Genomic DNA, 22,294 nt, shown 5'->3' on the forward strand with positions numbered 1-22,294 from the left:
ATTCAATGGCACGATCTAGTGGACCAACTATGTACTGCGAATTTGATTTTGTATTTCATGACGTATATTTAATGCGCCTGAAGTTTCATATTGTGCGCGCAAAATAAGAAGAGCTGTCTGAATTAATATTGAGCATTTTGGGGCATAGCTACGATGTTTAGCCCTCGTCCCACCCCTTGTTCAGGCCGAAGGCAGTCCTCAAGGGTCACCGGTAGAAAGAGTCTCGCCGGTACACCTACAGGGCTTCTCTTTTCCCCACGTAGGACGTCGTTAGCATCGAGGTGAGTGTCCATACTCCATCATGCCATTGTCAACAGTGTCTCTTCAGGCACAGTCAATGGTGGAGTGTTTTTAAACAACTGCTGACCCTCTCATTTCCAGATCAACTCCCACGCGTGTGCAGAGCTACTCAACTTCAGAAGCACTCCACTTCGATGTCCAGACGTTTGGCTCTTCTCTACCTGTCAAAGTCATGGAGGCTTTGACTATGGCTGATGGTGGGTCATTGACTCTTTCCTGTCATTATCTCTCTGCGAGTTATACATACTGTAGAATGCATTGTACAGGTCATCCCGATCAATGCTCTACTCTCCCACGGGTTTTGTGTCCCTCAGCTGATGACCAGATCTCTGTGAATGTGGATGAGAGTGGCTGGGCCTGGATGGTGTGTGGAGAGCGACTGATCATCTGGAAGATCTGCCAGACTGCTGTTGCAAAGGTACAGTTCAGTGGGTCACACCGTAGCAAAGCGCTTTGAAACGGAACACAAAATGAGCCCTCCTTATTGGGCAAGTCCAGGTAGAACCCTACCACTTTGTGTCACTCTGGTTGATAATGATGAGATATGCAACACATTGATACAGTGTGTCCTATAATAACAAAAAAAACATGCAGTGCCAATGCGTGAACCTTCTCTGTTGTGTTTCCTAGTTGTCAGTATGTAAGGGCCTCCAGCTGCCAACTAGTGAGTTTGTCTACTATGCTGACCTCATCTCGATATCATCTCCCAGCCCTCTGGAGACTGCCACTGTTCAGGTAATCAATGACTATATCACTAATCAGGAAACTAAACTATTCAACCTCCAAAGGTGGGAACTCATCACACATGTCTGTCTAATGACTTAACTGTTAGCTGTTGAGCAGCTAGCCTGAGTGCCAGTCTCTTTCTGCTTTAGCCTACTTGTTGTTGTCTTGACAAGGCATTCCTGACTGAATAAGCTGGCACCCAGGCTAATAATCAGGAACAAATTAACTGAAATTCCAATCAACTCACCATCAGTCATGGTTGTTTACTGTTGTGGGACTTTGTCTTGAATGCTCAGTCTATCTCTGTCATGGCGGTGGCTCCGGAGGGAACAGCCCGGTTCTGGCCCAGTTTGGCCCACGAGGGGAATTATGCTGAGACTGTGGTCGACATGGGCGAAAACCTCTGCAACTTTGTTGTGGCTGTTAGGGTAAGTTGGTATGTTGTGGATGCATTGTTCTTCAAATCACATTTATTGGTCATATACACATGGTTAGTAGATGTTAATGCGAGTGTAGCGAAATGCTTGTGCTTCTAGTTCCGACAGTGCAGTAATATCTAACAAGTAATCTAACAATTCCCCAACAACAACCTAATACACACATCTAAAGGGGTGAATGAGAATATGTACATATAAGTATATGGATGAGCGATGGCCGAGCGGCATAGGCAAGGTGCAATAGACGGTATAAATACAGTATATTCATGTGATATGGGTAATGTAAGATATGTAAACATTATAAGTGGCATTATTTAGAGTGGCATTGTATAAAGTGACGAGTGATACATTTATTAAAGTGGCCAGTGATTGGATCTCAATGTAGGCAGCAGCCTCTCTGAGTTAGTGATTGCTGTTTAGCGGTCTGATGGCCTTGAGATAGAAGCTGTTTATCAGTCTCTCGGCCCCAGCTTCGATGCACCTGTACTGACCTCGCCTTCTGGATGATAGCGGTGTGAACAGGCAGTGGCTCGGGTGGTTGATGATCTTGATGATCTTTTTGGCCTTCCTGTGACATCGTGTGCTGAAGGTGTCATGGAGGGCAGGTAGTTTTCCCACAGTGATGCGTTGTTCAGACCTCACTACCCTCTGGAGAGCCTTGCGGTTGAGGGTGGTGCAATTGCTGTACCAGGCTGTGATACAGGATGCTCTCAATTTGCATCAAAGAAGTTTGTCAGGGTTTTGGGTGACAAGCCAAATTTCTTCATTCTCCTGAGGTTGAAGAGGCGCTGTTGTGCCTTCTTCACCACACTGTCTGTGTGGGTGGAACATTTCAGTTTGTCTGTGATGTGTACGCCGAGGAACTTAAAACTTTCCATCTTCTCCACTGCTGTCCCTTCGATGTGGCTGGAGGGTGCTCTCTGCTGTTTCCTGAAGTCCACGATCATTTCCTTTGTTTTGTTAACGTTGAGTGAGAGGTTGTTTTCCTGACACCACACTCCCACACACCGCCCTCACCTCCTCCCTGTAGGCTGTCAAGCCCACTACTGTTGTGTCGTCTGCAAACTTGATGATTGAGTTGGAGGCGTGCATGGCCACGCAATCATGGGTGGACAGGGAGTACAGGAGGGGGTTGAGCACGCACCCTTGTGGTGCCCCAGTGTTGAGGGTCAGCGAAGTGGAGATGTTGTTTCCTACCTTCACCACCTGGGGGTGGCCCGTTAGAAAGTCCAGGACCCAATTGCACAGGGCAGGGTTGAGAACAGGGCCTCCAGCTTGATGATGAGCTTGGAGGGTACTATGGTGTTGAATGCTGAGCTGTAGTCAGTGAACAGCATTCTTACATAGGTATTCCTTTTGTCCAGATGGGATAGGGCAGTGTGCAGGCGATTGCGTCGTCTGTGGACCTATTGGGTCGGTATGCAAACTGAAGTAGGTCTAGGGTGACATGTAAGGTGGAGGTGATATGATCCCTGTCTCTCAAAGCACATCATGATGACAGAAGTGTGTGCTACGGGGCAATAGTCATTTAGTTCAGTTATCTTTGCCTTCTTGGGTACAGGAACAATGGAAGCCATCTTGAAGCATGTGTGGACAACAGACTGGGATATGGAGCGATTGACTATGTCTGTAAACACACCAGCCAGCTGGTCTGCGCATGCTCTGAGGACGTGGCTAGGGATGCCGTCTGGGCCAGCAGCCTTGCGAGGGTTAACATGTTTAAATGTTTTACTCACGTCTGCCACGGAGAAGGGGGAGGGCAGCAGTAATTGTTAGCGGGAAGCAACGGTGGCATTGTGTTATCCTCAAAGCGGGCAAAAAAGGTGTTTAGTTTGTCTGGAAGCGTGACGTCGGTGGCTGGTTTTCATTTTGTCGTCCGTGATTTCCTGTAGACCCTGCCACATACGTCTCGTGTCCGTTGCGACCCCACCATGTCCCTGTACTGGCATTTCGCTTGTTTGATTGCCTTGCGGAGGGAATAACTACACCGTTTATATTCAGTCATATTCCCAGACCTCTTTCCATGGTTAAATGCGGTGGATCGCGCTTTCAGTTTTGCGCGAATGCCGCCATCCATCCACGGTGTCTAGTTAGGGTAGGTTTTAATAGCCACAGTGGGTACAACATCTCCAATGCACTTGAATACAGCACTGCTCCGCAATCACAGATAAAGGATGAATAGAGCAGGTTCTCATTATTAGTGGATTGAGAATTGCCAACAAATTCTGTGTAAAATGGTAGCACACAGATACACGTTGAGCATATTTATTGGATTAAACATTATGTGCTGTTGATTTCATCCCCTTTCCTCTCCTCCCTCATCCCACCATCCCTCTCTTCCCTCAGGGGGGTAGTTTCATCGTGTCATCCTACAAGGGCCAGTTGATGCGTCTCGGGGCGGACCCCTCCGGAAACCCGCTGCAGAGGGCGCTACAGCAGGGCCAGGGGGTGCTTTCCGGCATCGGACGCCGCGTCTCCAGCCTCTTTGGCATGCTCGCCCCGCTTACCAACAACAATGCACGTTTCTTCTAGTGGAGTCCTATGAATCCCCAAAATATAGTCATTAATAGGTAATATGATGATAACAGCTCACATACCCTCTTCTCCCTCTATAGCTCCACAGTGTTCTGTGGGTGGGAGAGACGGGCTGCCTATATACTCTGACCTCCTGTGGGCTCAGTAAATGGGAGGTGGATGAGGTCACAGAGCACCAGGTCCTCAGCTGGGACTCCAGCCGCGCTCTGACGGAGAGTGTCGCTGACGCCATCTGGGTAAGCAGAACAACACTTTACATGAATGTTGTGTTGCGTTACTTTGTCAGGTTGCGTTAAATCATGGTGCATTACTTTGAGGTGAACTGTCCCCTTGGTTGTACAGGTATCTGCCAAAATAAAGGAAACACTTGAGTAAATGAGGGACACAAAGCATGTGCTTCCTGAGTTAATTAATTAATAAGTGAACATATCATCATGCTTAGCCATTATGGCTTCCATGGCTAGAAGAGATCTCAGTGACTTTGAAAGTGTGGTATCAAAGGAGCATAGGGGGTTTAAAGCGTGTGTGTGTCTGTCACCAGATCTCAAACCAATTGAACACTTATGTAAGATCCTGGAGCGACGCCTGAGACTGTGTTTTCCACCACCATCAACAAAACACCAAATTATGCAATTTATTGTGGAGAAATTATATTGCATCCCTCCAATAGAGTTCCAGACACTTGGAGAATCTATGCCACGGTGCATCAACGCTTTTCAGGTGGCTAGTGGCGGCTCAACACCCTATTAAGACACTTACGTTGGTGTTTCCTTTATTTTGGTAGTTAACCAGTAGATTGGATGATTGTCCTGAAGGCATGACCTGTTTTTGTTTGTTTTTCTCGCCATCAATCAGGGGTCAGAGAGCAACTATGAGGAAATCAAGGAGGGAGTGAACGTTACCTACGTGGACATGCAGCTGAGCCAGTAAGTCGAGCTCTCATCTAGGTTTCTGGATGTGTATTTATCTCACTACATGATTTGACGTAATAGTCAGCTGGTGACTGCGACTATGATTCTACATACTTCCGACTATAATTTTGTGTTCCAGGGATGGCCTGGTAGTTTTGGCAGCAGCCTGGCACCCCTCAGACTCCCCCTGCCTGGCCTACTTCTGCCTGGTCACCCTGCTGGACAACGGCAACAACATCTCTGAGGAGCTCTCTGTGGAGGTCACCAAGTACAACCCCCCTTTCCAGGTCAGTTTTCACTTAACCCTGGTCACTGAATTAGTGTATTATGGTTTATGAATGCTTTTTAAAAAATTTTATTGTATTAGTTTGAAAGTGGCAATAGGTTCCCTAAGTAGACTCGCTCAACGCTTCATGGCTTTCTACATTTTCATGAATTTCGACAAAATAGAATGCTATTTTTCAGACATGAAAATATCAACCATATTGGTCTTCCTTCAGTTTAAATGTGGATGTTTATTTGTCTAATGGTTGATATGTTGTGTTATTCCCCTCAGAGTGAGGATGCCCTCCAGGCCATGAGGCTGTTGTTACCACTGGCCTCCAGCCCTGCTGCCTTCCTGTACAACGAGGAGCTGGTGTTTGCCTGCTCCACCGGTACCGGCAGAGGAGGTCTACCTGAGGAGAAGATCCCCTTCAACACACCTGGTAAGAGACATGGATAATGGGCTCAAGGTTAGAGGACATTGGGCGCCTCTCAATAGTTTAAAATGGCCCTTTTCCTCATCTCATTTTCTTAATTAAAAAAAACATTTGACAAGAAGAGGAAGCCTTTAGAGACTGTTGACATGCACCCAATGTTTTAAATGGAATGGTATTGATGAGTGAATGGTGTAGATGGCTACAACAACAGCTCTCAGTAAAACATAGTTATCATGGTCAATTTGACTTGACTCGCCTCCCATGTTTCTATTCTCACCGTCCTCCTTCATCTCTCCAGGTGACCGTCTGCGTGGTGGGGGCTGCTGTGCCAACCTGCCGGTGTTCTTCTCCCAGAACAGTGGTCTGGTGGCCGTGGTGGCCAGGGAGAGTGCCTCCATGCTGCCTGAGACCATGGAGGACTCCCTCTGCTTCTCCTTGGCTGGGGCCGGCCCTGAGGTAGAGTCAGATTAAATAAAGCAGGGCTAGGTCTCTGATATGGAACTGGGTCGCCAATTGGGTCATTTGACTTGTATGAATAATTAGATGGCATTCAATTGGTGGACTAGCAATGTTTTTTATTTGTTCATTTTCATTATTTTTACATAATTGATGAGTTCACATTGTTCACACTTTTTGGTTTCAAGGCAACTGCTATGGAGACTCCGACTAGGATGGAGCCTGTAGCGCAAGAGGACAAAACTAAACTCCTAAAAGCAGCGTTCCTGCAGTTCTGCCGGTAAGTCTGCAGAAAGATTGTGTGACGTTGGCCCCAATTGCTGAAGTTGTAGTTTTTTTGACAATGACACAGACCTCCTTCGAAAAACAAGGGAATTTGTTTGTTTCTCCCCTGAAAAAAAATGTCCCTGTGTTGAGGACGATGTGGATTTAGGTCTGTGTAATTACTTGCTCTCTGTGATTGCATCTGCCCAGTTGTTGGTAAGCTCGAGCAGCTGTTACTGCCAAATGAGGACGCAGAGCTCTGTGAGAGTTTTTTACAGAAAGAGGGAGGGAGTGACTGTGTGAGAGTACATGTAGACATTGAGTGAATGGGGTGTGTACACTTTAAATGAGTACCACTAAGTAATTATGTGAAATTATTTTATGTGTTTTCAGGAATGACCTGGTTAAATGATCTAAGCAATAAACATTGTTACCATTGAGTTTACCTTACAATGTTGTGAGTAGAACGTAACTGTTGTGTTTATCAGGAATGACCTGGTGGGGGCCCAGAACATGACAGATGAGCTGTTCCCCATGGAGGGGGACGGAGACGGGGAGGTGGGCGGGGAGCTGGACCTGGTGGTGACCCGGATCAACCTGGACCTGGTGGACGACTACCCAGCCTCAGACCCCCGCTGGGCCGAGTCTGTCCCTGACGGTGGGAGGGAGGGAGGGAAACAGAAAAAGAGGGAGAGAAATGTAGACAGGCAAAGACATGGAAACCTGTAGTTATTTTCTATCAAAATTATTGAATATATTGCTCCACATAGAAGTGACCTTGTTTCTGTGTTGTTGTGTTCAGAGAGTGCTGGCTTCCCCCTGACCTCCCTCATCATCCTCCACCAGCTAGAGGACAAGATGAAGGCCCACGGCTGCTTCATGGACTTCCTGCTACAGGTGGGCCACCTGCATAGAAATATATTTCAGTCCTGTTTAATCCAGAATAATTCTAATCCTGTGGGCCACCTGCATAGAAATACATTTTAATCCCGTTTAATCCGGAATAATTCTAATCCTGTGGCCACCTGCATAGAAATACATTTCAATCCGGAATAATTCTAATCATATGGGACACTTTGGGATCGGACTTCACTACAGAGCTTCTCACAGATTTCTGAATAAAGATCGATATGTCATGACTGAGTTCAACAACCATACCTCGTTACTCCACACCCCGATTTCCAAACGAGCTTCAGTGCCATACAACACTCCTTCCGTGGCCTCCAACTGCTCTTTAACGCTAGTAAAACTAAATGCATGTTCTTCAACCGATCACTGCTTGCACCCGCCTTCCTGACTAGCATCACTACTCTGGACCGTTCTGACTTAGAATATGTGGACAACGGGCCTCCCGGGTGGCGCAGTGGTTAAGGGCGCTGTACTGCAGCGCCAGCTGTGCCATCAGAGTCCTGGGTTCGCGCCCAGGCTCTGTCGTAACCGGCCGCGACCGGGAGGTCCGTGGGGCGACGCACAATTGGCCTAGCGTCGCCCGGGTTAGGGAGGGCTTGGTCGGTAGGGGTGTCCTTGTCTCATCGCGCACCAGCGACTCCTGTGGCGGGCTGGGCGCAGTGTACGCTAGCCAAGGTGGCCAGGTGCACGGTGTTTCCTCCGGCGCATTGGTGCGGCTGGCTTCCGGGTTGGATGTGCGCTGTGTTAAAGAAGCAGCGGCTTGGTTGATTGTGTATCGGAGGACGCATGACTTTCAACCTTCGTCTCTCCCGAGCCCGTACGGGAGTTGTAGCGATGAGACAAGATAGTAGCTACTACAACAATTGGATACTACGAAATTGGGGAGAAAAAGGGGTAACATTTTTTTAAAAAACAAACAAAAAAAAAAAAGAATATGTGGACAACTACAAATACCTAGCTAGGCATCTGGCTAGACTGTAAACTCTCTTTCCAGACTCCTATTAAGCATCTCCAATCCAAAATTATATCTAGAATTGGCTTCCTATTTTGCAACAAAGCCTCCTTCACTAACGCTGCCAAACATACCCTCGTAAAACTGACTATCCTACCGGTCCTCGACGTCGGGGCTATTTACAAAATGGCCTCCAACACTCTACTCAGCAAACTGGATGCAGTCTATCACAGTGCCATCCGTTTTGTCACCAAAGCCCCATATACCACCCACCACTGCGACCTGTATGCTCTCGTCGGCTGGCCCTCGCTACATATTCGTTGCCAAACCCACTGATTCCAGGTCATCTATAAGTGTTTGCTAGGTAAAGCTCCGCCTTATCTCAGCTCACTGGTCACCATAACAACATCCACCCGTAGCACGCACTCCAGCAGGTATCTCACTGGTCATCCCCAAAGCCAACACTTCCTTTGGCTGCCTTTCCTTCCAGTTCTCTGCTGCCAATGACTGGAACGAATTGCAAAAATACGTCTCCAACTTCAGCGATATCTCCCTCACTAGCTTTAAACATCAGCTATCTGATCAGCTTACCGATCGCTGCAGCTGTACACAGCCCATCTGTAAATAGCCCATCCAACTACCTACCTCATCCCCATATTGTTTTTATTTACTTTTCTGCTCTTTTGCACACCAGTATTTCTACTTGCACATCATCATCTGCAGTGTTCATTTGCTAAATTGTAATTACTTTGCTACTATTGGCCTATTTATTGCCTTCCCTCCTTACTCCATTTGCACACACTGTACATATTGTGTTATTGACTGTACGTTTATTTATTTATGTAAATATGTTTATTTATGTGTAACTCTGTTGTTGTTTCTGTCGCACTGCTTTGCTTTATCTTGGCCAGGTCACAGTTGTAAATGAGAACTTGTTCTCATACTGGCACACCTCCCTTCCCCCACAGGTGGGTCTCCTGGACCGGTTGGGCCAGACCACGGTGCGCTCGTCTCCCATGGCGACGCGCCTGTTGCTGTGCGAACATGCCGAGAAGCTACAGGCGGCCATGACGCTGAAGAACCACCACGCCAAGCACAGCGAGCTGGTCAATCGCGCCATCCTCATTGCCTTGAGGAAGAGCAACGCAACCGTGTCCACCAGCCTCACGGCCGCAGACGTCTTCTTCAGAGAGGTGACAATGACAGAGATAATATCCCCAGCAGGGCTGGGGTCTGGTGACAATGACAGAGATAATAGTTGGGGTCTTCACACAATTTAGAGGATTTGAGATTCCAATTTAATCATAAAATCATGTTTTCTGTCAGAGCATTAGCTTTGGGATTGTGGGAAGCTTCTGTCTTATGCCTGAGGTGAGGTTATTAAGGTGTGTGTGTGTGTAGGTGTCTCAGATCTCCTCAGTCTTTGAGTGTCTACTGGAAGAGGAGGAGAGGACTCTGAAGGAGAACCCTGTGGACTCTGTGAAGTGGGCTGAAGTGGTGCTCAGTGTCAATACCATCATCAAGGTACACAACACAGTCAGTGCAGGCCCTCTGTATCCATATTGTTTGTCATGTATCTCCCATGCATGTGTATAGTTGCCTTTTGATCATATGGTGTGCTTATATATACTGTGTATCTACAGTAAAAAAAAAAGTATTCAGACCCCTTGACAATCTACACACACTACCCCATAATGACAAAGCAAACACAGGTTTTTAGACATTTTTGCAAATATATGCAAAAAAATATCACATTTACATAAGTATTCAGACCCTTTACTCAGTACTTTGTTGAAGCACCTTTGGCAGCGATTACAGCCTTGAGTCTTCTTGGTATGACGCTACAAGCTTGGCACACCTGTATTTGGGGAGTTTCTCCTATTCTTCTCTGCAGATCCTCTCAAGCTCTGTCAGGTTGGACGGGGAGCGTCACTGCATAGCTATTTTCAGGTCTCCAGAGATGTTCGATCGGGTTCAAGTCCAGGCTCTGGCTGGTCCTCTCAAGGACATTCAGAGACTTGTCCCGAAGCCACACCTGCATTGTCTTGGCTGTGTGCATAGGGTCATTATCCTGTTGGAAGGTGAACCTTCGCCCCAGTCTGAGGTCCTGCTCTGGAGCAGGTTTTCATCAAGGATCTCTCTGTACTTTGCTCTGTTCATCTTTCCTTCGATCCTGACTAGTCTCCCAGTCCCTAGCGCAGAAAACATCCCCACAGCATGATGCTGCCACCACCATGCTTCACCGTAGGGATGGTGCCAGGTTTCCTCCAGATGTGACGTTTGGCATTCAGGCCAAAGTGTGTTGCTTGTGAGGTGGTATTTCTTGTAATGGCACAGTCAGTAATTTGTGTACGTTTGTGTGTTGTATTCCAGGACATGCTGCAGGCTGCTGGTCAGTACAGAGACACCAAGGCCTCACTGTACAGAGCCTCAGAGAGCACCACTGCTGAGCCAGAATACATCCCATGGACCGGTACATTCGCTGTTGAACGCCTTGTCTCCTTTTGTTAATGTCAGCTGATCTGAAAAGACAGGATAGGTGAAAGTGATATGCTAGATCCCTTTCACTGCGATGAAGGAGAAGAATTTAGAGTCTCCCAAATATAAGACAATTGAGATGTGCCCTTAATCCCTAAACCTGTATCTTTCTCTCCCCACAGCTTCTAGCAGTCTGGGCGGGGTGCGCACCGTCATCGCCCGCCAGCACGAGGTGATCCTGCGTGACGTGTACCCTCACGCCGACTCGGAGCTGCGCAATGGCCTGAACGAGCAGCTGACAGCACTGCTGGACGTGCTCCTGGGAGGCTACGTTGCCCAGCTGACCTCACTGAGACCGGGCCGCCCGGGCCAGCAGGACCACTACAACACCCTGGAGATGGAGTACACGCAGCGTCGCTCTGAGCTGCTTGCACCACTGTGTGAGTGGAGATTGAACGCAAAATACCGGGCGGGCATTTTGGCTTGAGTATTTGGTTACCGGGTCAAGCCATTTTGGAATACAAAATAAGTGGAATTACTCATTTATAGCTAAATGTAGCTGATATTCTTCATAAATTATAAGTCTGACTGCTTATTGCATCCATTATAAAGGTATTATGTACACTTAAATAATATTAAGGGTGTTCACTTTTCCTTATGTTCCAGTGGAGCTGGGTCAGTACCAGTGGGTGGCGGCACTGGCAGAGAAATATTGTGACTTTGACATTCTGGTCCAGATGTGTGAGCAGACTGACAACCAGAATAGACTGCAGCACTACATGGCCAAGTTCGCCGACCAGGTCAGACACTAATCCTCTAAAACCAAGGTGGTGTTCATTAGGTGGAGAAATTTTGAAATGGGGAGGTACTACTTGAACTGGTCCAATAAGAACGCAGATTTTTGTTGTTGTTTGCTAAATGTTTTGCTACTGTGTGCCGTACTGAACACGGCCAAATTTTATCACGGGTGTTTTATCAAATCTGGCACTAACAAGGGATATGTGCATGTTACATTTTAATTTATTTAGCAGACACTCTTATCCAGAGCGACTTACAGAAGCAATTAGGGTTAAGTGCCTTGCTCAAATTCAAATCGACAGATTTTCACATAGTCGGCTCGGGGATTCGCAGCAACAATCTTTTGGTTACTGGCCTAACGCTCTTAACCGCTAGCCTACCTGCCGTTACTCAGACAGCGCATGTAAATCATACATTGATAACAACAATTTTATCTCATAATGGGTATTTCTCAAGCTAGGACTAGACTAGGATTCCAAAGATGCTGCGTGTTTCATTTAATTTCCATGTCACTTCCTGTAGAACTTTGCGGACTTCCTGTTCCGCTGGTACATGGAGAAGGGAAAGCGGGGCAAGCTGCTCTCCCAGCCCATCGCCCAGCACCAGCAGCTGGCCAGCTTCCTGCAGTCCCACGAACACCTCAGCTGGCTGCACCACATCCACGTACATGACTTCAGCAGTGTAAGTGGAACACACACTCTCTCTCTCTCTCTCTCTCTCTCTCTCACACACACACACATATCAGTTGACCTTAGTAGCTAACTTGTGAACATGCCGCTTCATATGAAAAGACATACAGTAGATATAGTGTAGTTTCCCATGTTAATATAAACAGTGTTGCATTTGTGATATTTATTTGACCATCTCTTTCTCTTCCCAGGCCCACAAAACCCTGTATGGCCAGGCCAACATGGAGACACGTTACTTTGTGAAGAAGAAGATCCTGTTGGCTCTCAGTAAACTGACTGCCCTGGCATCAGACATGCCTGAGGCGGTGATGAAGAAACAAGTAGACGGTAAGGGGCTACTTGAGATAATGCTGCTTAATTCTGCTTCAACTGTGTTCGTATTTAGCCCTAAGACAACAGACACTGTTTAATGCAAAAGAAGCAAGGAAGCCTCTGTTCACTGTGGGGTGTCTAATTGGTGAGTTCTGCAGGGATATCACCAGTGTTTTCTTTGTCATCCTACAGACATGGTAGAGCAGGAGTGGTTCCTGCTGCACCAGGAGACTCTGCCCAAACAGCTGCTGGAGGAGAAACAACAGAACCCAGACACCATGCCCCTGCTCAGCGCTCACAACCTTATTAATGTAAGAACACACATCAGTGGACCCCTCACATTACCACATAACCCAACACAGACAACGTTATCAATGCACCATTATAAACTGGGTGATTCGAGCCCTAAATGCTGATTGGCTGACAGCCATGGTATATCAGACTTTATACCACAGGTATGACAAAATGTATTTTTACTGCTCTAATTACATTGGTAACTAGTTTATAATAGCAATAAGGCACCTCCTAGGTTTGTGATATATGACCAATATGCCACACCTAAGGATTGTATCCAGGCACTCCGCGTTGTGTCATGCCATGAACAGCCGTTAGCCGTGGAATATTGGCCATATACCACACCCCCTCATGCCTTATAGCTTAAGTAGACTATACACGCACAGTCGCACAACCAGTAACTCTACATAAATCCACATACCTACCACCACACAGATACACGATGACAATACAACACACACATCTATCCTCCTGTCACCAACTGAACCCCAAAAAGAAGCTCCCACAAATACCAATGGACTGACCTCATTTTTCTATTTTCTCACCAGCTGTATATTTGTGATGACAACCGACGAGCCAATGAGTATGACTTCAAGAAGGCTTTGGATCTACTGGAGTACATAGACGAGGTAGTCCTACTACCGCTAGCATGAATCATTAACTCAGGGTTGATTACTGTAATTTCCGGACTATAAACCGCAACTTTATTCCCACACTTTGAACCTCGCGGTTTATACAATGACGCGGCTAATTTATGGATTTTTCCCGCTTTCGCAAGATTCATGCCGCCAAAAAACTGAGCACCGTCACATAATGTGACGTAAATCGAGCGCGCTCAAACTTCCCATCATTCTGAATACAGTAGTCATTTTGTCACCCTCATCATGGCAAAGACACGGAGAAATGCATATGATGCAGCTTTCAAGTTGAAGGCGATAGATCTGGCTGTTGGAAAAAGAAATAGAGCTGCTGCATGGGAGCTTGGCCTTAATGAGTCGATGATAAGAATTTGTAAACAGCAGCGTGAGGAACTGACTCAGTGCAAAAAGAAAACAAAAGCTTTCAGAGGGAAGAAAAGCAGATGGCCCAAAGTATTTGCAGCCACTCGACATCAGTGTAAATCGTGCATTTAAGGTGGCGCTCCTTGTTCAGTGGGAGGCTTGGATGACAAATGGGGAGAAATCCTTCACTAAAACGGGCCGCAGGCGAAGAGCATCTTCTGGTCAAGTCTGCCAGTGGGTCCTGACAGCGTGGAGCATTGTCAAAAAATCCACTATCATCAACGGGTTTGGAAAGGCAGGACTGCTGCGTGTTGAAGGGGCAGCATGAGCTCAGCGGGGTATTTGTCTCCGGATGAAAGTGACGAGAGCGACAATGAAAACGATCCAACATCGGATGAAGCAATTCTGAGGCTATTCAACTCCGACACCGAAGGAGATGACTTCAGTGGTTTCAGTGCACAGGAGGAGGCTTGGTAGGCTACTGTTTTAATTTTTGTTACAAGCCGTGTTTCGTTAAAGCCTATTTATTTTTGTTACAAGCCGTGCTTCGTTAAAGCCTATTTATTTTTGTTACAAGCCGTGCTTCGTTTAAAGGCTGTGTAAAGTTAATTTGTTTCAATGTACCGGTAGGCACCTGCAGCTTATAGACATGTGCGGCGTATTTATGTACAAAATACATATAATTCAGTGGGTGCGATTTATATTCAGGTGCGCTTAATTACGGTAATCAGGTCTGTCAGGGTTCACTGATATGGGCCATATTCTTGTTGCAGGAGGATGCTGTGGACATTGAGGGACTCAAGTGTGAGATCTTCTGCAAGGCCATCAAGAAAGACGAGTAAGTACCGCTCAATGGCCCTAATCCTTCTATCTCACTCTTACTCCCTTTCTTGCTAATTTCCTAATTCCAAATTTGAAAGGATTTGATAGGTATAAATATGCTGTTTGACACTTCTTACATTTTTGTTATTTCTTTACGCTGTCAATGAGCTTTATATAGTAAATGCAATGCATTTATAAGTATTATTATTACTGTAAGTTTGCATTGAGCTTCCTTTTACGCTGTGTTTCTCACAGCTGGTCGTCTGCTGATGGAAACGATGACCCTCTGGAGGCAGCCAAGGACAGCATCTTTGTCAAGATCCTCCTCAAGCTCATACAAGAAGGTAAGCACTGCAGTAGCCATTTTGTCTCGGTGTCTGACCCAAGGATTTCACTGTATTCTCATCAGTTAATTTGTTTGTTAACAACACATTTCAAGAGTTACTTAAGAGATATTTAGGAGATTGTTGAATTGTTGTAATCTTTTTTTGTTATTAATGACAAAATATTGAAAAGGGTATTGAGTGTCACTGCTCTGTTTATTATGTACCTCTTTATGACCCTTCCAACCTATTCAGAATGTGTTCTCTTGTTGTTTTCCAGGTGTTCCTCTACAGACCTACCTTCCTGACTTCAAAGACCTTCTTCAGCTGGACGAGATGGAGGCTTTGAAATCAAAGCCCACTTTTGAGTTTGTAATGCGGGCCAACTATGAACATTACCTGCAAGCACAGATCTGATCACCCCTGACCCATTTCACAACTGTGTCTCCCAGGTTGCACTTGGTTTGTTCCTTTCCTTTCCATTTTTACTGTTTGTTTGACAAAAAGATAACGTGTTGCATTTTCTAAATAAAAGTCATATTTCTGTAAATGTTCTATTCTTTTGATTTTGGCATTCACGAGACTCCTTTTAAGTTTTTGAAAAACAAAATATATTGTTTTATTTCCTTACCTCAATAACCTGGGAAAAAGCAACATATGTAGATACACATCCTGAATCTCCAATACACCTATATCTCCTGTGATAATTGCTTGAGTAAAAGTCAGGAGAGTAAATGTCATGGATTCAACTGGAGCCGTTAGGCTAGGACCAGAGATGAAACAGTACACACCTCCTGTACTAGCCGCTCAAAATGAACACAACATCCAACTCAACAACAACCACACTCATTGACTAACATGCCATAATAGGCTATTGGATTTCTGCAGCAAGCCATTGGGTGCTCGTAGCCTACATTGCCAACTGTATTGGGTTCATGTTTAAATAGCGGGGCCTGACTCAAGTGTCTCCCTCCAACCCTTCGAGGAGTCTGCAACTGATCCACTTGCACTGATGGCAGAAGCAGATGGCCTCTGTGTCTTGTTCTAAAAATAGAAAATAGAGGTTAAATTAGGGACATACACAATAAATTACCACCACTGCTGTTATGGGGGAGGGGGATTGAAGGTTCAGTAGCCCTATATGGGGGGGATTGAAAGAACTCCCTCTGAGAAAGTGTGCTTTTGATAGGCTTCTAAGCATACTCTTTCAAACCTAATCAATAGTCTTGATTGACTATTTTGAGTAGTTGTCATGGATTCTGACACTAAGTTGAAACTTTCACTGATCTTTGACAGATTGTGTGGGAGCTCTAGGTTTGGAATATTTTATTACAGGACTTCCTGTCTGGCTTGTAGAATGCCTCCATGGATGGTGGTGTTGTGTATGGTTGGTATGGAGATAACATTTACGAGCCTGAGTATTGGTCCCGCATGGCGCTTGCAACGCCGGGGTTGTGGGCTTGATTCCCACGGGAGACCAGTACGATAATGTATGCACTCACTACTGTAAGTCGCTCTGGATAAGAGCGTCCGTTAAATGACAAATGTAAACATTGTAATATTGGTATACGAAGTAGGCTATCCCATCAATAACATGCCTATCAAAGCTAAAATTATAGGGACCAATGGAAGTTGGATAATGCAATTTTAAACATTTTGTTTTCTTGTACTAAAATACCTTTCCACAAGTATATTTAGTTGGATACCTTGGCAGTGATGAGTTAGCAGTTGGACAAACATATCAGTTTATAAAGATGCTTTTTTTAAACGCTGGGGCTACAAAAAAGGAATTGTCCATGCCTTGGTGGCTGGCTGCAGCTGTTCGACTGTGCATGGCTAGGGTCCTATCTGCTTTCACCTACCCCCCCCCCCCCCCCCCTTCAGAGCTACCCCCTGTTCAGAGAAACTAGACCGTGGCCACTGTAGTAAATGCGGAAGTTACAAGTGACCAGCTACCACAAACGCCCCCATCTCAAACTTGACACAACCCCCCCCCCCCCCTCTCTATTTGCTGTTGTTGATTCTGCAGAATAAAGTCCATGTTAAATCAGTACCCTTGTGAAAAGTTTGAGGGATTTTAATTTAAAATTTTCTATGTGTTTTCAAACGTTTTGTTAAAAAAATAGTACTAGACTAACAGCTACACAGCCTACTTATTTGAAACACCATTTGAGAGACAATTTCCGCCCCAAAAAATGTTCTTATCAATTAAAATAACATTCATCTGACAAAGAACCGGGTAAAATACACTGAGATTCACTGTATAATAATTTGTAGTGTGAAAATTAAACAACCCTTATAAATTCGCACCTGCTCTAGCTGTAAAGGAATCAACATAAACCAATAAAATAACATGAATAGAACATGGGCTACCTTGACGAGGTGCGCTCGGAAAGCAAGTCATTTGCAAAGAAAAAAATAAAGCCACAATCAATATCTTTGCATCATTGAATGATTTGGCATTGCATGCTGTCATAGAACGAAGAATATGGACGTGTGTAGTCCTGCGTCGAAGCGCGCCTGTGTTCAAAATGCCATGCAGGAGTCCGACGGATTACACCCCTCGGCTCTCCATACACGGGCCGAGCGCTACAGTTTGAATTCGGGACTACCTCTCCATATATGGACCGTCCTGCGCATTACGAAGTGCGACCCTGAGCTCTTTAGCGCTCGTCTACGGGAGTGTCCAGTGCGCACCCGTCCCAAGAACCAAATATGGATGAAGGGGTCGGGAGAATTCCTGTGGAATAGATGGACATTCCTAATGGTTGTCAGGAGACGAAAAAAGGTGGATGGCGTCGGGTATATAAGGTTGACGGCGGTTGCTATCAGTCCTTAGCTGGAACCAGAAGTGATAAAGTTCTGCAACTGAGCTTCTTCTAAAAGAAAACCAGGTAAGTGAACGCGTCCGTGGAATATTACACCACGCTGCTGCACCAGGAGGTCAATACGAGGAGTGGATTTTTTTCCTCTCTCTGGGACATTACATCGTGGACTCTGAATAAGGAATTAAACAAATCAAAGATAATCTACACAGTATTGTGACAGTCAGTGAAACTTGGCAGCCAATCACCGGCTCAGTTGAACTTTTAGCCTACTATCGTAAACTAAACAGATTTCACCTGACTGTCAAATGATTATTATAATAATAGAAGATATTGGATTAAAATTAATTTGATTTGGTACATTAGTCTACCTGCATAATATAGGCTAATGCGTCATTGTAAAAAATTATGTTGATTTAATTGATAAATTATAATTGGTATTTGAGATTAAAAATATATATATATATTTTGGTAGTTAATTTGCTTTATTAAGATAATGTAAGACAAAATATTGAATACGTCTACTGAATATTGGAAAACCTGTTACGTCAGCAGGTGAGAGCAAGAAGAGAAAGAGATCCACAACTTTGCATTGAATCAAAAGTTCCTGGAAGGACTGCATTACATGCTTATAGCTACCCTATATGATAGGTTACCCAATATGTGTATTGATTGTCGATCTATTTAACCAGTTGATGTGCATTACCTGAAATCCTTATTAATATAAAACGTATATGTAATGTAAAATTACTCCATGGAACGATTTTTGAAATGTTTGTCAATGTCAATGTGTAGCCTAACGTTATCATGATCACTTTGGTAAAATTCCCGAGACCTGCGTGTCAGACTACGGTGTCATATTTAAGCAATAAGGCATAAAGGGTGTGGGTGTGGGTGTGGTATACGGACACAGCCCTTAGATGTGGTATATTGGCTATATACCACATACCCCCGAGGTGCCTTATTGCTATTATAAACTAGTTACCAACGTAATTAGAACACTAAAACGTTATTTTTGTCATACTCGTGAACACAACTCTTACTTTAGAGTGCGATAAAATAGCATACAAGCAGGTTAACTATGACTTCTGCAGTGCATGGCCATGGGGTAGTGAAATAATTCTGCAGTAGGAAGCTTAAATATTGCATTTATGTTCCAAACAACATTCTTGGAGAATACAACATTTTTGTGAATACAATAATAATTTAGTGAAAAATGTATAATTGATGCAGTACTGTGGATACCAATATCCCTGTGAGCATCCCTGGCTCAAGAAGTGCATCTAAAGTAGGAGGGCCTAGTGTCTGCAGGTTTATTTTTTTCCTTTCAATTGAGACCTAGATAACCAGGAGAGGGGAGTTATTTACTAATTAGTTACCTTGATTTATCAATCAAGTACAAGGGAGGATTGAAAACCCGCAGACACTCGGCCCTTTGTAGAATGAGTTTGACACCTGTGATCTAATGGTTAAGAACATACATTGTGGGAAGCACTGATGTAGGCAACCTAATATGCATTCTTGGTCAACTCTCAGTGTAATGTGATTCATTCTGTTTGATCATTTGTTACGCGTGGATAATCTTAAGTGAGCATACATGATGCATCAGCAATACATCCGAAAGTATCGTTTTTACGCACAGAATGTTGTTTTCACGCATATAATGTAGGTGCGTAATGTCAGTGAGAGATTTTGCAGTAAGTAGGCTACTTACAGTATACTGTATGATAAATGTGTGTTCATTTTGCACATTGTCTCAGAACCCACCAAGATGTGTGACGACGACGAGACTACCGCTCTTGTGTGCGACAATGGCTCCGGCCTGGTCAAGGCTGGCTTCGCCGGCGACGACGCCCCCAGGGCTGTCTTCCCATCCATTGTCGGTCGCCCTCGTCACCAGGTACGTAAAAGCACCACTCCTAGGTATGGCTAGTAATGTGAATTAAGGCACCATACCTTGTCTCATGATATAGCCAACTATGATATCCAAAGTGCAAAGACATGCGTAAAAAGCATATTGGCAAATATATACGAATTAAAGTAAAATAATGCATTTAGGTATAGTTTATTAGTGGTAACGTGTAATGTGTTAGGTGCGATGTGCCGTTTTAGTGTGCAATGTTAGATGATAATGTGTAGTTGTTAGGCTTGTGCGCCATGTCCTTGCCGGTGTCTCAACGGGCTTGTTCTGTCTCTTCCAGGGTGTGATGGTGGGTATGGGTCAGAAGGACTCCTACGTAGGAGATGAAGCTCAGAGCAAGAGGGGTATCCTGACCCTGAAGTACCCCATCGAGCATGGTATCATCACTAACTGGGACGACATGGAGAAGATCTGGCACCACACCTTCTACAACGAGCTGCGCGTTGCCCCCGAGGAACACCCCACCCTGCTCACTGAGGCCCCCCTGAACCCCAAGGCCAACAGAGAGAAGATGACACAGATCATGTTTGAGACCTTCAACGTTCCCGCCATGTATGTGGCCATCCAGGCTGTCCTGTCCCTGTACGCTTCTGGTCGTACCACCGGTAAGAACTTTCCCCGCTCGCGCCTTTTTTCGCACACAACTCGTTATTTGTATTTCAAGTTGTTGATGGTTGGGTTGTCTGCTTTACTGAATTGTGGTGTTTTCTGTGTTTAGGTATTGTGCTGGACTCCGGTGATGGTGTGACCCACAACGTCCCCATCTATGAGGGTTACGCTCTCCCCCACGCCATCATGCGTCTGGATCTGGCTGGTCGCGATCTGACTGACTACCTCATGAAGATCCTGACCGAGCGTGGCTACTCTTTCGTCACAACCGGTGAGCATGAACTTTGTGTTTTTGCATAGAAATGCTTGTTTGATCAATTTCAAGTATTATAACGTTTTACGCACAAAAGCACAGACGCACGGGGATATACTTTTACGCATTAACGGAAATGTCTCATTTCAGCCGAGCGTGAGATCGTGCGTGACATTAAGGAGAAGCTGTGCTATGTCGCCCTGGACTTCGAGAACGAAATGGCCACCGCCGCCTCCTCCTCCTCCCTGGAGAAGAGCTACGAGCTTCCCGACGGTCAGGTCATCACCATCGGTAACGAGCGTTTCCGTTGCCCAGAGACCCTCTTCCAGCCTTCCTTCATTGGTGGGTATTTACCGTTATAGGCCTATAATATAATCCAACATAAAATCTTCGGCCTAAAGAGTGGTTGAATATTAATATTGATCTTTGTATACCTGCACAGGTATGGAGTCCGCTGGTATTCATGAGACTGCCTACAACAGCATCATGAAGTGCGACATTGACATCCGTAAGGACCTGTACGCCAACAATGTGCTTTCCGGCGGTACCACGATGTACCCTGGTATTGCTGACCGTATGCAGAAGGAGATCACTGCCCTGGCCCCCAGCACCATGAAGATCAAGGTAATTACAAATAAACAATACTTTTACGCACAGTAAAATAGTGAAAAGAGATGCCATAGGTCTGCATAATTGTTTCATTGTCATTGTGTTACCTGTGCTACCTATGGTACTCAGTATCTAATACTCCCTTTCTCACTTGGCATAGATCATTGCCCCACCTGAGCGTAAATACTCCGTCTGGATCGGTGGCTCTATCCTGGCTTCCCTGTCCACTTTCCAGGCAATGTGGATCACCAAGCAGGAATACGACGAGGCAGGTCCCAGCATTGTCCATCGCAAGTGCTTCTAAATGCATTGTCAACATCTCGCTCAGGATCCAAGCAACAACGGCACACCGACTTGCGATCAAGGGACAACTTTATACAACTGTTACATTGTAACAGCGAAAGCTCAGCAAACGGAGAGAATGACGTCAATATCACGACGTGTGAGGAAAAATACCAACATGTGAATGTAAAATGTACATAAATGTTATTTATTGGTCGTCCATCATTTGGTATTTTTTGGTGAGCACAGTCTGTTTTGGTGACAAGCAAGAGGGACAGAGGGTGACCACAACGTTGTTTTCTCTGGTTACCCGATAATGGCTCAGAAGTACGTGCTATCTGTACTCAGCCAAACATTATCAACTACTAACCATCAAGAGATCCACATAGGAAATAAAAAACCATCTATTTTCAAACGTGTTTCTGTTATTTTGTTTTTTTGAGGTGCATTACAACACAATCAACACTTAAAATAGGCCTTGGTGTGCGTTTTATGATGCGCAACTATTAAAAACCCATTAGGGCAAAGATGAATTCATTTTTGGCACATAGCAACATGAATAGCCTAAACATTGAGACACTTTCAATTTGGATGCCTTTCAATGTTATGAAGAACAAGGGCCAATATGACTACCTGGAACTGGAAGGACAAACAATGAGCTCAAGTAGGCCAACAAGTGTTGAAGTAAATTGTTCTAAATGTCCCTGACAAGACAAACAATGTAATGGATATAAGGCTATAAATCATTGAGCAGACCTCCTTTGTGATATTAACTCTATTTTACAAAAATATTATCAATGTGCCAAAAATACGAATTGTTCTCCATAACTATTTATTTAACAAACATTTGCCTGTATTTTATTGAACTGAGAGGGAATTAATGTATT

General features: G+C 45.0%; 2 protein-coding genes across 2 annotated transcripts; both read left to right on the forward strand.

Moving 5' to 3' along the window:
- The first annotated feature begins 52 nt into the window (after positions 1–52).
- On the forward strand, positions 53–15,458 carry LOC139370386 (nuclear pore complex protein Nup133-like). The gene is made up of 26 exons (XM_071109831.1): positions 53–281; positions 382–497; positions 615–718; positions 931–1,035; positions 1,323–1,454; positions 3,810–3,980; positions 4,079–4,234; positions 4,854–4,924; positions 5,049–5,196; positions 5,466–5,616; positions 5,909–6,066; positions 6,255–6,346; positions 6,819–6,988; positions 7,133–7,227; positions 9,160–9,384; positions 9,593–9,715; positions 10,565–10,664; positions 10,852–11,109; positions 11,336–11,469; positions 11,990–12,148; positions 12,348–12,483; positions 12,661–12,779; positions 13,311–13,391; positions 14,537–14,601; positions 14,841–14,929; positions 15,189–15,458. The coding sequence occupies exons 1-26, from the start codon at positions 154–156 to the stop codon at positions 15,323–15,325; spliced, it is 3,423 nt and encodes a 1,140-aa protein (XP_070965932.1). The 5' UTR covers positions 53–153; the 3' UTR covers positions 15,326–15,458.
- A 2,098-nt stretch (positions 15,459–17,556) lies between these two features.
- Positions 17,557–21,822, forward strand: LOC139370387 (actin, alpha skeletal muscle 2-like). Its single transcript, XM_071109832.1, has 7 exons — positions 17,557–17,802; positions 19,494–19,633; positions 19,935–20,259; positions 20,373–20,534; positions 20,667–20,858; positions 20,959–21,140; positions 21,286–21,822. The coding sequence occupies exons 2-7, from the start codon at positions 19,505–19,507 to the stop codon at positions 21,427–21,429; spliced, it is 1,134 nt and encodes a 377-aa protein (XP_070965933.1). The 5' UTR covers positions 17,557–17,802; positions 19,494–19,504; the 3' UTR covers positions 21,430–21,822.
- The last annotated feature ends 472 nt before the right edge of the window (positions 21,823–22,294 follow it).

The sequence above is a fragment of the Oncorhynchus clarkii genome, chromosome 17 (genome assembly GCF_045791955.1).
Source record: "Oncorhynchus clarkii lewisi isolate Uvic-CL-2024 chromosome 17, UVic_Ocla_1.0, whole genome shotgun sequence".
Classification (NCBI taxonomy): domain Eukaryota; kingdom Metazoa; phylum Chordata; class Actinopteri; order Salmoniformes; family Salmonidae; genus Oncorhynchus; species Oncorhynchus clarkii.

Excerpts from the sequence above, each read along its gene's own strand:
- LOC139370386 (XM_071109831.1), top strand. The coding sequence starts at position 154 with ATGTTTAGCCCTCGTCCCACCCCTTGTTCAGGCCGAAGGCAGTCCTCA. Across the intron at positions 7,228-9,159 it reads TCATGGACTTCCTGCTACAG|GTGGGTCTCCTGGACCGGTT; the intron begins GTGGGCCACCTG and ends CTTCCCCCACAG. Across the intron at positions 12,149-12,347 it reads ACGTACATGACTTCAGCAGT|GCCCACAAAACCCTGTATGG; the intron begins GTAAGTGGAACA and ends TTCTCTTCCCAG.
- LOC139370387 (XM_071109832.1), top strand. The coding sequence starts at position 19,505 with ATGTGTGACGACGACGAGACTACCGCTCTTGTGTGCGACAATGGCTCC. Across the intron at positions 20,260-20,372 it reads CGCTTCTGGTCGTACCACCG|GTATTGTGCTGGACTCCGGT; the intron begins GTAAGAACTTTC and ends TTCTGTGTTTAG. Across the intron at positions 20,535-20,666 it reads CTACTCTTTCGTCACAACCG|CCGAGCGTGAGATCGTGCGT; the intron begins GTGAGCATGAAC and ends GTCTCATTTCAG.